This window comes from Cyclopterus lumpus, chromosome 16 (assembly GCF_009769545.1).
Source record: "Cyclopterus lumpus isolate fCycLum1 chromosome 16, fCycLum1.pri, whole genome shotgun sequence".
Classification (NCBI taxonomy): domain Eukaryota; kingdom Metazoa; phylum Chordata; class Actinopteri; order Perciformes; family Cyclopteridae; genus Cyclopterus; species Cyclopterus lumpus.
Genome location: NC_046981.1, coordinates 7,927,986 through 7,942,279, shown reverse-complemented (window position 1 = coordinate 7,942,279; position 14,294 = coordinate 7,927,986). Strand labels below are relative to the sequence as shown.

At 41.5% G+C, this 14,294-nt stretch overlaps 1 protein-coding gene across 4 annotated transcripts; it reads left to right on the top strand.

Annotated features, from left to right (window-relative positions):
• Nucleotides 1-745: 745 nt before the first annotated feature.
• fpr1 (formyl peptide receptor 1) lies at nucleotides 746-12,039 on the top strand. 4 transcript variants are annotated; one of them, XM_034553686.1, is made up of 3 exons: nucleotides 746-854; nucleotides 1,495-2,573; nucleotides 11,017-12,039. In XM_034553686.1, the coding sequence occupies exons 2-3, from the start codon at nucleotides 1,512-1,514 to the stop codon at nucleotides 11,095-11,097; spliced, it is 1,143 nt and encodes a 380-aa protein (XP_034409577.1). In that variant the 5' UTR covers nucleotides 746-854; nucleotides 1,495-1,511; the 3' UTR covers nucleotides 11,098-12,039. The 4 variants fall into 4 exon arrangements, with proteins under 4 accessions (XP_034409577.1, XP_034409578.1, XP_034409580.1 ...); XM_034553687.1 differs by lacking the exon at nucleotides 11,017-12,039 and having other exon boundaries at nucleotides 1,495-4,351; XM_034553689.1 differs by lacking the exons at nucleotides 746-854; nucleotides 1,495-2,573 and adding an exon at nucleotides 7,103-7,426 and having other exon boundaries at nucleotides 9,956-12,039.
• Nucleotides 12,040-14,294: the final 2,255 nt, after the last annotated feature.

Sequence of the window (14,294 nt, the reverse complement as noted above, 5' to 3'; positions counted from 1 at the left end):
GGATGCTTACAAATAAGAACAGATCTCTTTGTTTGAATCTACGGAGGCACCGCAGTTATGTGTCCAGCTTCAAGTGGACAGTGGCACGGAGGGTGTAGCCTGCTATTTTTTTAAACTGCACCGCAACCCTAAATTATCGACAGATGCTGCTGTGACTTTCTTACTCGTGCCGCTGCAGCGTGAAGAGGGGAGGTATGTAATCTACACGTTCAGATGTCGATTCACACAGTCAACACAGAGCAATTCCACTTGACCTCAAACCAACGTGAGGTCAACTCACATAGAGAAAAACACATTACGCAGCAAGGTCACGGATGAAGGGCACATGAGAAGTCACAACTCCACTCATTCTCAGGTAGTCATCTCAACAACCCACAATTTATGTATTTAGTTGTTTACTTACTTGTTGTTTTCACTTTTGGAGTTTCCCAAAGTACAAAGACTCCATCGTTTGGCAATTGAACAAGGCATGTCTTGGCAGGATTTTAAGTCAGACTTGAGATTAGTACCAGAGCAGCACACTGCGGGCCTATATATACTATCTGTATATTACTGTCACGAAGTTCACATACATACGGCATCTCCATCCACCCGTTCTACCAATAAAGCCAAGATTGTGTTTTGTTGCATAAAATAAAAATGTAATATTGAACTGCATAAACAGACAAATATTGTAATTGCCTTCAAAAGGAGGGGCTGCGTGCCGCCTAAGGTCCCGCCTCAATTTCAGCGATGACGTCACATATTTAAGGAGTCGTGGATCAGAACTCCACGACTTCCACAGACTACTCAAGACTCGTCCGCTGTATGTTTTCCAGCCGACACATCCTCATCGGACCGGAGCTTTTCGGGAGGTACTGTACCTGTGTTATCTTCAGAAACCTTTGCTCTGGTGGAAAGAGACAATAAAAGCATCAGATGTTAGTTTGGCATTTGAATGGCTTCGGGAGAGATGCTGTGCTCTTTGAGGTCGACAAAAGTCTTTGGAAGAAAGTGACAGTGCAAACAGACTACTGCCTATAAACTAACGCATATTCAGGGTCTAGGAACGCTTTCTTTTAATGAACAGTGAGTGGTTTTATTGTCTGTGGCAAGACTCTGATTTCCAGATTTCTGTTCTCGTTTTCATTCGTGCACTGATGTGACTTTAAGGGGAAATCGGTGCGCGTTTTGCATGTGTGTGTGCGTGTAAGCATCGTGTGTCTATTTGTTTGCATTGTCATTTCTATTGTGGCTCGCGAGATAGTTGCACGATAGTAGATGGGACAATTCAAGTCATGTCTATGTGAACAGCATTATCTGAGGGCTTTAATTATGTTGACATAATTATGTGACGGTAATTTATAATTTCAAAAGAGTGGACTCAAGTTAACGTTTTTTTAAAATAATTTAAGAAAAATATTCATTGCATGCATTATTCGGGACGTTTATTGACCTCTGGTTGATTTTCTTTTTTTTAAATTTTTTTTTACCTTTTTTTTTTTTTTTTTACAGTGGGTTTCAAGAAGACAATGATGGAGGTAATGACTGATTCCCCTTTCTATCACATCAATACATCAGACGCCACTGGAAGAAATAGCTCTTTGTACGACGACGACGATGAGTACGACTATAAGGACGAGCACGCCGAGCTGAGACAGTCGCTCAACATCATGTCTCTCATTGTTTACTGCCTGGCCTTTGTTCTTGGTGTGCTCGGGAATGGAGTGGTTATCTGGGTGACCGGGTTCAAGATGAAGAAAACAGTTAACACAGTCTGGTTCCTCAACCTCGCTGTGGCCGACTTCCTCTTCACAGCCTTTCTGCCCCTGAGTGTGACCTACACAGCTTTGGATTTCCACTGGCCTTTTGGCAAGTTCATGTGCAAACTGAACAGCACAATAAGCTTTCTGAACATGTTTGCCAGCGTCTACATTCTGGTGGTGATCAGTGTGGACAGATGTGTGTCTGTGGTGTGGCCCGTCTGGGCCCAGAACTACCGAAGTGTACGCAAGGCGTCCTGTGTGAGTCTGGGGGTTTGGGTTCTGGCTCTGATTCTCAGCACTCCATACTTCATCTTCAGGGACACTGGGCCGTCGTACAACAATTACGACATCATCAACTGTTTCAACAACTTTGCTTTTTCTGATGACTACGAAACGCCAGCTGTGAATCAGCTGCGACAGTTTCGTCATCAGGCCATGACCATCACCCGCTTCCTCCTGGGATTTGTTGTCCCCTTCACTGTTATTGTCTCCTGTTATGCTGTGATAATTCATCGTCTCAGAAGAAACCGCACCCTGGCCAGCCACTCAAGTCGCCCCTTCAAGATCATCGCTGCAGTTATCACCACTTTCTTCCTGTGCTGGGCTCCGTATCACATCATGGCTTTAATCGAGTTGGTGAATCACATGGCTAATCATGCAAGTGACACGTTAGACAATGTCACCACTATTGGAGTCCCGATAGCAACCAGCCTGGCCTTCCTCAACAGTTGTCTGAACCCAATCCTGTATGTGTTCATGGGACAAGATTTCAAGGATAAAGTCCGCAAATCCATCCTGAATGTTTTGGAGAGTGCCTTCCAGGAAGAGGTTTCTCGCTCCTATACCTACACAAACTCAATGGTCACCAGTCGGAGCAAAGAAAAGTCTGTTTCTGATGCTGAGGTATAATGTTTTCCATGGTTTAAAAAAACAAATAGTGTAAATAGCAAATGTAACTGTATATAACGAATAACTTGGCTTCTGCTGTTGTTTTTTATCAAAGGACCCTCAAGGCAATCTCTAAACATTATCTGAAATTGAAACATTGCACCTGTTACCGATATATATGATATTTACGATTGGAAACTTCACCGGCCTCATTTACAATATTACAAATGGTCATATTATACAGTGACTTCTAGATCCATGTGTGATGCATTTGTGGGATAATGCATTTTTAACAAATGGAAAGGTGAAGTGTTTTATCATAATAGTAATAATAATAATAATAATAATAATACGTCTTATTCATGTAGAGCTTTACAAGGGGGGGAATTAACACATGATGACAACTTTACCCAAATTAATCGAGCAAAAGGCTGCATTTGTCTTTTGAGTAACAATGGTGTTTTTTCACTACTCAGTCCTGTTGTTGGCTGCAATTTGACTCACAGCGCGATCCTCAGTTTCTACCATACTAGACCTCGTGGATAGGTAATGTGCCATCTTTTTTTCAAAGGGTAACCTCTTATATTTTTTAAATAGATATTACATCAGTTTAGGGTTTAATTTGTGCAACACAAGCAACAAGTATCTCAGATTTGGTTGACAAAGGGAACGTTATGTTTTCCATCTGTCGCAAACACTCCAGATGTTGATGAGTACATCATGCCCCTGTGACGGCAAAGAAAACCAGTTGTTTATAGGCAGAGATTGTAGACTATATTAATAATCAAAAAATCTGGCACGTCACCTCAATAATAATAATAAGACTATGCATTTATTGCCAAAGAATTTAGTAGGTTGTAAACTAATGAACTGAAGAGTAATAATAACACACTTGCCCCTTACCACTGATCCCATTATGTGTGTACATGACAAAATTGGGCAAATGACCACAAAGACCATCTTTGGTACGAATTACACTCGATTCTTTTCAACTCATTTAGTTTCGTAATGTTGCCTGTATTGTCTAATACTTATGATGCCTGCCATTTGGCAACATAAACTGATTCAACTGTCTTTTGACTGCTACATGTCTACTGCATGCTTTGATAAACATGTTTTATACAATGGTATTCAGCACTAACTAGGACCGGCTAATGTACACCTAATAAATACCTTTTATAGTGACTATGATATTATTAGGTTTGAAGTAGAAGCTGCATTGTATACTTGGCTTGGTTCCATATTTTGATCATTGTTAGTTACTTTTTGGGGGAGATATGTTTGATATGTGAGTACATGCGCAGTGTGCCATAATTTGAGAATTTCCATGTAAAATTTTCTCCATTGATTTCGAGGCTATTTTCATTATAGATTCATCTGCCAGTTTTGTTCTTGATTTTCTCTACCAAACATCCAAGGTGACATCTATAAGTGTTTTATGTTCATTTTAGTTTACGATCAAAAAAGATAAAGAAAAAATCACCAGCACATTTTAAAAAATAGAATCAGTGACTATCGATCAATCGGTTATCAATCGACTAATTGAATGAGACCAAGGAAAAGGTCACACCTATTCTGTGTATGACTTTGGTATTGTGGCATATTGTGATGAACCTCTCCATAAAATGTCTCATGTAAACAATGTAAATTGTGATTTGACTGTTTGTATTTTAATATTTTTTTAACCTTCTCTGCAGAGAGTCCATAAATGGTGATAATGATTATGATGTCATTGTGGTTATTGTGGTTACCATTACTTCCATTATTAAAATATCACGTGCACCATGTTTCCTCTCATGATGTACATCCCATAATGACCACATAACTTCACAAAACACTGTGCATGGAATACCTTTCTCTAATACAGAAAGAGGGGCATGTGTATATCACATACACAACTTCTCTAATGTAACACATAACTAACAAGAAGCAGTACTTACTTTTTATTGTTTCTTCACTTCCTCTTTATTATTATTATTATAGTCCTAGCCAGTAGAGGGAACTGTTTTACCAATTACGTGCTTCTCAGATTAAGAACAGCTAACTTCAAAAGAAGAAAATAAACCTCATTGTTTTGTCCCCTTTCATTCGACTTCAATAGTGCAAACAGATTTGTGGCACCTTTTTGCAATATTAAAGGCATTCCAGTCAAGTCGTCAGGAAGCGGGTAAATCATCAGTCGTTTGTGTTTATGGGTAGACTTTTAGTGCCAAAGTCTGTAATTATTAGTAGCTCTGACATTATGTCCTATCATTCTGATAAACTCAATTGTTTAACGAAAATAATTAATTTGTTAATTGTATCAGTAAAATAGTGTAAATGATAGCTTATTTTTTTATTGTTTTCAAATATTTATACTCAAAAGGAAAAACACATTAAAACTTGCTTCAGTCCACTGTAAAAATGTGTTTCTATATATTTATTCCCTATGTATTACATTTTGTGTAAGGTACATAATACAGCGAGTAGTTCACTGCCTGGAAAATCAACGATTCAATCCCAGGCTCCATCAATCCGCATGTCCATGTGTCCATAAGCAGGATACTTAATTCAAAATTGCCACCCAAGGCTGTGCCTTCAACTTGAATGTGTGCAAAACGAGGAGCTCAAGCCCAGAGCGCTAAGTTTACCAATCGGTTTCATGGGGGAGATTGTGTTGAAGGCTGAGCGGAAATCAACAAACCACATTCTGATGTAAGTGTTGTTCTTTTCCAGATGAGGGAGTTCTGGGTTCAGAGGAGGGGGGACTGCATCCTTCCGTGGATCTGTTGGCTCTGTATGCAAACTGGTGAGGGTCCAGGCTGGATGGGATGTTGTTTTTGATGTACTGGAGAATCAGTTTCTCAAAGCACTGCATCAGAATGGGGCTAAGTGCCACAGGGTGAATGTCATCTAGACTGGACACTGCAGGCTTTTTAATGTGTGCAGGAGTGATGGTGCATGGCTGTCTTGAAACAGGTGGGGACACTCTCATCAGTGATGACATTGGTTAGGTTGGCACATGATCTTAGTACAGAGCAGCTTTACTCATGTTCCCTCTCATCAGGTTTTTCTCACATCCCTTCTGAATACTGACAGTGGGCAGTAGGAGGCCATCTAGGCCCAATCTGGCCTCCTACATGACGAGGCAGCTCCTGCTTGTTGTAGCCTGTGATATTCTGGATCTGCCTGCCACATGTCTTTTGTGTTGTTGGTGTTGAGGACTCTCCCACCAGTCTCTTTACGCCTCCTCTTTTCCACCTTGATGCCAGCTTTCAGTCCTGCTCTGACGATGCTGTGCATGTGCTTCCTTGTCCCCTGACCGAAAGGTAGCTTCTTTTTGAATTTTTGAACAGTGCCCTCACCTCTGCATTCATCCAGGATTTGTGGTTGGGGAATGATTTTATTGCCTTTGGGATCACCACATCATCACCACATTTGCTGAAATGTGATGTCACTGCAGATTGGTGTCATTCTCCTGGTTGGCAGCATCCCTCAACATGTGCCAATCTGTACTTTCAAAACAGTCCTGTTGAGCCGCTGTAGCTTCAGCTGTCCACACTTTAAATGTTTGTTTTTTTCTGATGGTTTAGCCTATTTAATTATCTGGGCGAATGTAGGCAGCAGGAGCCGACGTAACACAGTCCGCATCCCCTCTTCTTTTTGTGTTCTGTCGGGGGAGTACATGGTCCGACTTTCAAGTACAATAGCTTGATCCAAAAGACTATAAAGAGAATAAATCCAGTCACCATTTACAATAAAAACTACTTTCTTCTGGAGTCTTTAACCTGACCTTGATCTGCATACGTCTCATTCTGTCCTGATTGCTGAATATTCTTCAGGTAAATTGGTTTGTTCAAATCGGAAGTGTATGCACTTCATCTATAAGGTCTCAAAATAAAAATAAATGTCAACATTAGGAATACAGGGACATTATCATTTATAGTGTATTCTATGTCATGGTGTCAGTGTGATTATCATTAGCAGTGATGCCAGAACTGTCTGCGTAAACATTTTTCAGTTCCTTAAATTTGTCAGCACTTCTTAGAAATGTCAAACTGCTGAGACTTTGGTTGGCCTCTTTCACAATGTTGAAAGGATACAGATAAAGTGTAAAAACAGGATGGACCAAGAGGTGTGCAACTTCCCTGATGCAATACTCTTTATCTCTCATCTAGAAACAGTCTTTAGTCAGTGCAAATCAGAACTGACAAGATGCTGTTCAGTGTAATGTAGTACTTTACTGGATTATTGTGGTGGCTGGGGCGTGGTTAGGCTCAGCTGCGAAGGGAAAAGGTGCGGGGAAGAGGCCTAATTGGCCTCAGCTGCAGGGGATCAGGGGTTGCTTGTCTCTCCCCTATATTAGGTACAATAGGGATGGAGGCAGAGACACAGCCAGAGAGAATAAAGAATATTGCCAAACGTTACCCTGAGTGTGCTCATTCCTTGGTGCTGGGGAAACCGGGGATTGTGACAGGAGCTGTTAAACTGGCGCCCAACGTGGGGCCCACCACATATGATTGTGACCATCAATTCTTATCACTTGGTCGAAGGCTGAGCGTAGAGTATCGTCCCGAGACTGCTCGAGTGGAAAAATCTTCCATAGAGTGAAATGCTGGAGCCGGTGGAGTCTCCACAGGACCGGGTGCTGCGTCCGCGTGCTGCGTCCGTGTGCTGCGTCCGCGTGCTGCATATGCTGCTGCCTACTTGGATGATGTAATCATCAACAGCACCAACTGGGCGCGGTGCTGGAGTCCCTGAGGCAGGCGGGGCTCACCGCCAACCCGGGGAAGTATGGAGTTGGACGGAGGGAGGTACGGTATCTGGGGTACAGATATCTGGGGGGTATCTGGGGTGCAGCGGGCAGGTGCGCCCTCAGGTGGACAAAACCGCGCTATTGCAGCGTGCCCACGGCCCAAGACTAAAAAAGGAGTGAGGCAGTTTCTTAGGCTGGCGGCTTACTACAGGCGGTTCATCCCGAACTTTGCAAAGCTGACCAGCCCCTTGACTAACCCGACCTGGAAAGGTGCCTAAGATCCGGTGGTATCTGGCTTTGCAGCATTTTAATTTCAAGGTGATCCATAGGCCGGGGACGCAGATGTTCGTGGCTGACTTCCTCTCCCGCTCTCGGGGTGGGGGGGGGGGGGGGGGGGGGGGGGGGGGGGGCAGTAGGTTAGGCCGGATAGCTCCCCGGCCTAAGTCGGGCGGTGGGGGTATGTGGTGGCTGGGGCGTGGTTAGGCTCAGCTGCGGAGGGGAGTGGGGAAGTGGCTTAGGGAACAGGTGTGGGGAAGAGGCCTAATTGGCCTCAGCTGCATGGGTAAAAGGGGGTTGCTTGTCTCTCCCCTATATTAGGTGCAATAGGGATGGAGGCAGAGACACAGCCAGAGAGAATAAAGAATATTGCCAAACGTTACCCTGAGTGTGCTCATTCCTTGGTGCTGGGGAAACCGGGGATTGTGACAGGAGCTGTTAAACTGGCTGTTAATCTTTACACGGGATGTACAAAAAAAAAAGATCTGATTGCGGGCTTCCTCGAGTGTAGTTCCTCCTTGACGTGCATTGGGCGTTGGCTTGACTGACCACATTTAATAAGATTTTCATCTGTCAATTTCATTACTTCTGCCACGGACTCAACCTCGACCAAGAAAGGTATCGTTTCTTCTTTGATCTTTATGTTTAAAGGAAATATGACACTAAAATAGTCTGATTTTGTCACCCGTAACTATATAATAATAAGGCATTATAAATAATTGATAGCATATTGGCTAAACTGCTTCTATCAGAGAGCTTGGTGGTGAAAGAAAACACAGTTGGCCAAACTAAAGCTTTTGGTAATTGTATTCGGGGAGAGGGATCCTCCTCTGTTGCTCTCCTGAAGGTTTCTTCCCTTTTTTCCCTGTCAAAGGTTATTTTTGGGGAGTTTTTCCTGATTCGATGTGAGGTCCTGGGACAGGGATGTCGTATGTGTACAGATTGTAAAGCCCTCTGAGGCAAATTTGTAATTTGTGATATTGGGCTATACAAAATAAATTGAATTGAATTGAATTGAATTGAATTGAATTGAATTGAATTGAATTGAATTGAATTGAATTGAATTGAATTGAATTGAATTGAATTGAATTATTATTATCGGGGCTGCACGGTGGTGTGGGGCTGCACGGTGGTGTAGTGGCTAGCACTGTCGCCTCACAGCAAGAGGGCGGCGGGTTCGATTCCCGGTCGGAGCGGTCCTTCTGTGTGGAGTTTGCATGTTCTCCCCGTGGCAGCGTGGGTTCTCTCCGGGCTCTCCGGCTTCCTCCCACAGTCCAAAGACATGCTGCAGGTTAATTGATCTCTAAATTGCCCATAGGTGTGAATGTGAGAGTGAATGGTTGTATGTCCCTACATGTGCCCTCGATGGACTGGCGGCCTGTCCAGGGTGTCCCCTGCCTTTGCCCTATGTCAGCTGGGATAGGCTCCAGCACCCCGCGACCCTAATGAGGATAAGCGGTATTGAAAATGGATGGATGGATGGATGAATTATTGATTTCTCTGCAACAACAGCGTGTTAATTTTGGCAGAATAATCGAAACAAGTTTCAGGGTCAGAAACAGTCAGACAAGATGACGGTTATTGGGTGGGAGTTATGTCTTTATTCAGTTTTTATTTTTAGATGAAACCGCAGATCATTTAATGAGCGATGAGGCTCTTGGAAAATCAACCAATAACTTCACAGATGTGATATAAAAAGTTTAAACAACGGCTTTGTAGATACAAGTGTGTGTTACTTTCTTCGGACAGGGTATATTAACCATCTTGTCATACAGAATGATAATTAGTATTGATGATGCTGCTGCACGTCAGGCTTCAACTGCAGTTGAGCAACAAGGAAATTTATTTTTCATTAAGCCAGATGTCAACATTTGTAATGTATTTTGTGACCTGGCCAATCTCGTGTTATTGCATTCTTTGTCTTTGAATCTGGAGAATATCATGAATTTTGTCTCAGAAATTCACTTTAAATTAATTTTGTTCTGTTAATTTCAAAGACTTGTTTGATGCTGATTAATTCATAAACCTAATGAAAAGTAAGTATTATTTTGAGATTAAAGTTGCATCTTGCTGTTCATTAAACCAGAGACAGGATCAGCAACACAGTATTAAACTGTATAATCTGCATAAAGATGAATTTTACACTCAGTCAAATGGTGAAGAGAGCACAACATGAATCCCTGTGACACGCCCTTGGTAACTGTGTGTTTTGTCAGTAGTCTATTGTATCATTATGTCGTTTTAGACTGTTATTGATCTATGAACGGGAACAAATTAACATATTTATTGTTTCTTCATGTTTCCATTGCAGGGATCAAAACCGTGATAGAGATGAATGCTACCCCTTTCTATCACATCAATACATCAGACGCCACTGGAAGAAATAGCTCTGTGTATGGCGATGAGTATGACTATGAGGACGAGTATGCCGAGCTGAGACAGTCGCTCACCATCATGTCTCTCATTGTTTACTGCCTGGACTTTGTTCTTGGTGTGCTCGGGAATGGAGTGGTTATCTGGGTGACCGGGTTCAAGATGAAGAAAACAGTTAACACAGTCTGGTTCCTCAACCTCGCTGTGGCCGACTTCCTCTTCACAGCCTTTCTGCCCCTAAGTGTGACCTACACAGCTTTGGATTTCCACTGGCCTTTTGGCAAGTTCATGTGCAAACTGACCGGCTCATTAAGCTCCCTGAACATCTTTGCCAGCGTCTACATTCTGATGGTGATCAGTGTGGACAGATGTGTGTCTGTGGTGTGGCCCATCTGGACCCAGAACCACCGAAGTGTACGCAAGGCGTCCTGTGTGAGTCTGGGGGTTTGGGTTCTGGCTCTGATTCTCAGCACTCCAGCCTTCGTGTTCAGGGACACTGGGCTGTCATATCACCATAAAGACATCATCAACTGTTTCAACAACTTTGCTTTTTCTGATGACTACGAAACGCCAGCTGTGAATCAGCTGCGACAGTTTCGTCATCAGGCCATGACCATCACCCGCTTCCTCCTGGGATTTGTTGTCCCCTTCACTGTTATTGTCTCCTGTTATGCTGTGATAATTCATCGCATCAGACAAAACCGCACCCTGGCCAGCCACTCAAGTCGCCCCTTCAAGATCATTGCTGCAATTATCACCACTTTCTTCCTGTGCTGGGCTCCTTTTCAAATCCTCACTTTATTAGAGTTGGTGAATTTCCAGTTTTATAAAAGTAATACATTAGACCATGTCACCACTATTGGAGTCCCGATAGCAACCAGCCTGGCCTTCCTCAACAGTTGTCTGAACCCAATCCTGTATGTGTTCATGGGACAAGATTTCAAGGATAAAGTCCGCAAATCCATCCTGAATGTTTTGGAGAGTGCCTTCCAGGAAGAGGTTTCCGGTTCTCCCACTGGCACACAGACAATGGACACCAGTCAGGGCAAAGAGATGTCGGCCCTTAACACTGAAGTATAAGTTTTCCCATGAGATGAAAAAAAACGATTCCGAAACTGTACATAGCAAAAAATCTTTACACAAATATAAATGTGTTTATCAAATTACTTTTTTTTGCTTTTTTCATGAACCTTCAAGATGAGTTATAAAGATTATCCGAGATTGATGAAGCATTTCAACCTCATGTCAGGTTAGCTTATCGGGTATCAAACCTTTGTTGAATAAGGTGGTAGTGAAATGTCTTCATCAGAGCAAATGGCTACGAGAGCTCTATGGTTCTGTACCATAATGGAGCGAAATGGGATTTCCTGGACAAAAGAACCCAGCAGTTGTTTCAAAATAGGTATGACACGGGTTTGGGTTAATTTTGTGTTGCACAAGCAACAAAAAAGAGCTTTGTGTTTTTTCAATCTGTTCTTCATGCAATAGGTTTTGATTGCCATTTCCTTGCCCGTGTGGGACAGAAAAGAAAACATGCAAACAATACAAGTTAAAGTGGTTTTAATCTCTACCTTTTTCGAATTTAGAAATTTTATTTCAATTTTGATAATGTGGCCTCTTTGGTCATTGTCGCTGCACAAATTACACATAAATGTATATTTATTAGTGTACTGAGCACCTGAATGCCATCGATATACTTGTTTCCTTTCCTGTTCTGACACCAAAGAAAATGATTCATCTGAATTCGGACTGTTGGCTTGATAAACATTAATATTGATTTAATTACTTTAAGGACAGGCTAACACTTAACTGTCAGACAACACAGAACCAAAGAAATGGAATGGCCACTTATTCATTTATGTCAGACTCTAATATTGTGACATGTAGCGACCTGTCTTTAAAAGCTTTGTACTGATGCATTTGATTAGATGTTTATTTGAATCATAAAGGATTATGATTATTGCTTTTGTAATTTGTCTTACTATTGTAATTCTATATTAATAAAATATAATTTGGGCTTCACTGTTTTCCACCTTTGACATCTAATCACAACAAAAGATTCTGCTTTGAATGTATCATACAGTGATGCATTGATAGATGATATACTTACAAAAGTCAAAGAAAGTTCTCCACTCAAAAACGTCCAGTATTGTGCTGCAGATTCAGATGCTTCTCAGAGCGAGGACAGCAAACTTTAGAGGGAAAAAAAGACTGCAGCACATTCATTTCGCCTTCAATTGTACAAACTGATTGGTTTTACCATTTGCTTTTACATGCCAAAAGGATATTGTTCTAATAATCTCAATTGGGTAAATGTTATGATACATTAGTCCATTTTATTAGTGAAATAGTTTGTACAAATTGGGGAGAAACTCATGAAAACATTCTTTTTTAATGTCACAATGTAATTTTCTGTGTTATTATTAAATTAAAAGGGGAGACATTTAGAACTGAGTGAGCATTTCAGCCAACGCCATGCTGATGTGGATTTAATGGATGTTTCACTGATACTGACATCCTGCCAGAGGTGTTTGGGGGAAAGTTTTGTGCTTGTTCAAACTGACAAGTAGTTTCGAAACCGAAGATATCACCTGCACATCATATGTGTCTATAAATGTCAGCGGATATCTGATGAAGAAAAAGTAGAAGAGGATGCTGACAGTGAGGAACACACTGTAGATAAGCCAGGTGTGTACAATTACCCTGATACTAATATTGATAAAATATCAGCAAATTATATATTCTCTTTTACTTGCAGATATGGATTCACACAGGCAGCATATTATATGTGTCCATGTTCGGACATGGGGTCAAACAGCTGAGACAGTCTCTCAACATCAGGCCTCTTATTGGTCACTGCCTGGCCAGATAAACGGTTATCTGAGGTATTGCTGGTACTCTTTATCATTATTATTTTTAGTCTTTGCCAGTAGAGAGAGCTGTTTTACACTTTGTGCTTCTCAGATCAAGAACAGCAAACTTCAGAAAGAAAGAAACATCCTTGGAGCACATTGATTGATTTGCACATTTTAATAGTGCAAACACATGTGTATCACTGTTTGCTATATTAAAGGCATTCCAGTCAAGTAGTCAGGACGCTGGTAAATGATCAGTCATTTGTGATTGCGTATATATTCTGAATAAACCGTTAGTGCCAATGTCAGTAATTATCAGTAGCTTTTACGTCCTATTATTCTCTCTATCACATCATGGCTTTAATTGAGTTAGTGAATCACATGGCTAATCAAGCAAGTGAGACATTAGACCACATCACCACGATTGGAGTCCCCATAGCAACCAGCCTGGCCTTCCTCAACAGTTGCCTGCTGAATTTGTTGACAAGATTTTATGGATAAAGTCTGCAACCCCATCCTGAATGCATTATACTGCTTTCCAGCAAGCCGTCTTTTTGACTCTCACGCTAGCACGAAGTCAGTGGAAACCAGTCAGAACAAAGAGATGTCCGGATTTAACGACGCCCATGACATAAAGAAACAAATACTGAAAATGTACAAATGATTTTCACAATTTGTATATATAATACAGTCTATATATTTCTGAACCACTGCACAACAGGCTAATAGCAAGTTTATTATATTCAGTCTCCTGTTCCGTACATCTAATTTCTCCCACTTTCCTCTGAACTCTGTAAAACCACTGTCCTGTTCTGTCCTCCTCCCATTGCAACTTCTTTTTAATAATACTTTGGGTTTCAGATTTGCTGATGTTGACTGCAACATTTGCAACTTTATTTACCATTCAATTTCCTTTGACACCAATATATGCTGGGACCCATACAGGAACACTACTGTCAGACCCATCATTTGAATTCTGTATAATGTTTTCAATAAGGATGTCCGGTCTACTGTCTGAATGACTCTTCTGTAAGCTGGCTAATGATGAACTGGAATCTGAACAGATGATTGCCCTCAATGGTCTTGTGTCCTCTATCCATTGTAGTGCTAACATGTTTGCCAGCATTTCCCATGTGTACACTGATAATCCCTTCATTTGACTATTTTGATACTATTATGGAACAATAAATACTACTCATACCTTGTTCACTAAACTCGTTGATGCATCTACAAAAACCTGGACATAACTGTGGTACCTGTCAATGTGTGTCTGTATTGCATGCACATTAAAAGTACCCCCTCTATGCTTGTTCTTCTTTTTTTAATAATGCAAAGTCTACAGTTGCATCAGGAAGTATCCACGGGGCTATTGCTGGCACTGGAACTGTCGTTTAATTTGGCGATGTTAAGTTATTTGTGCTT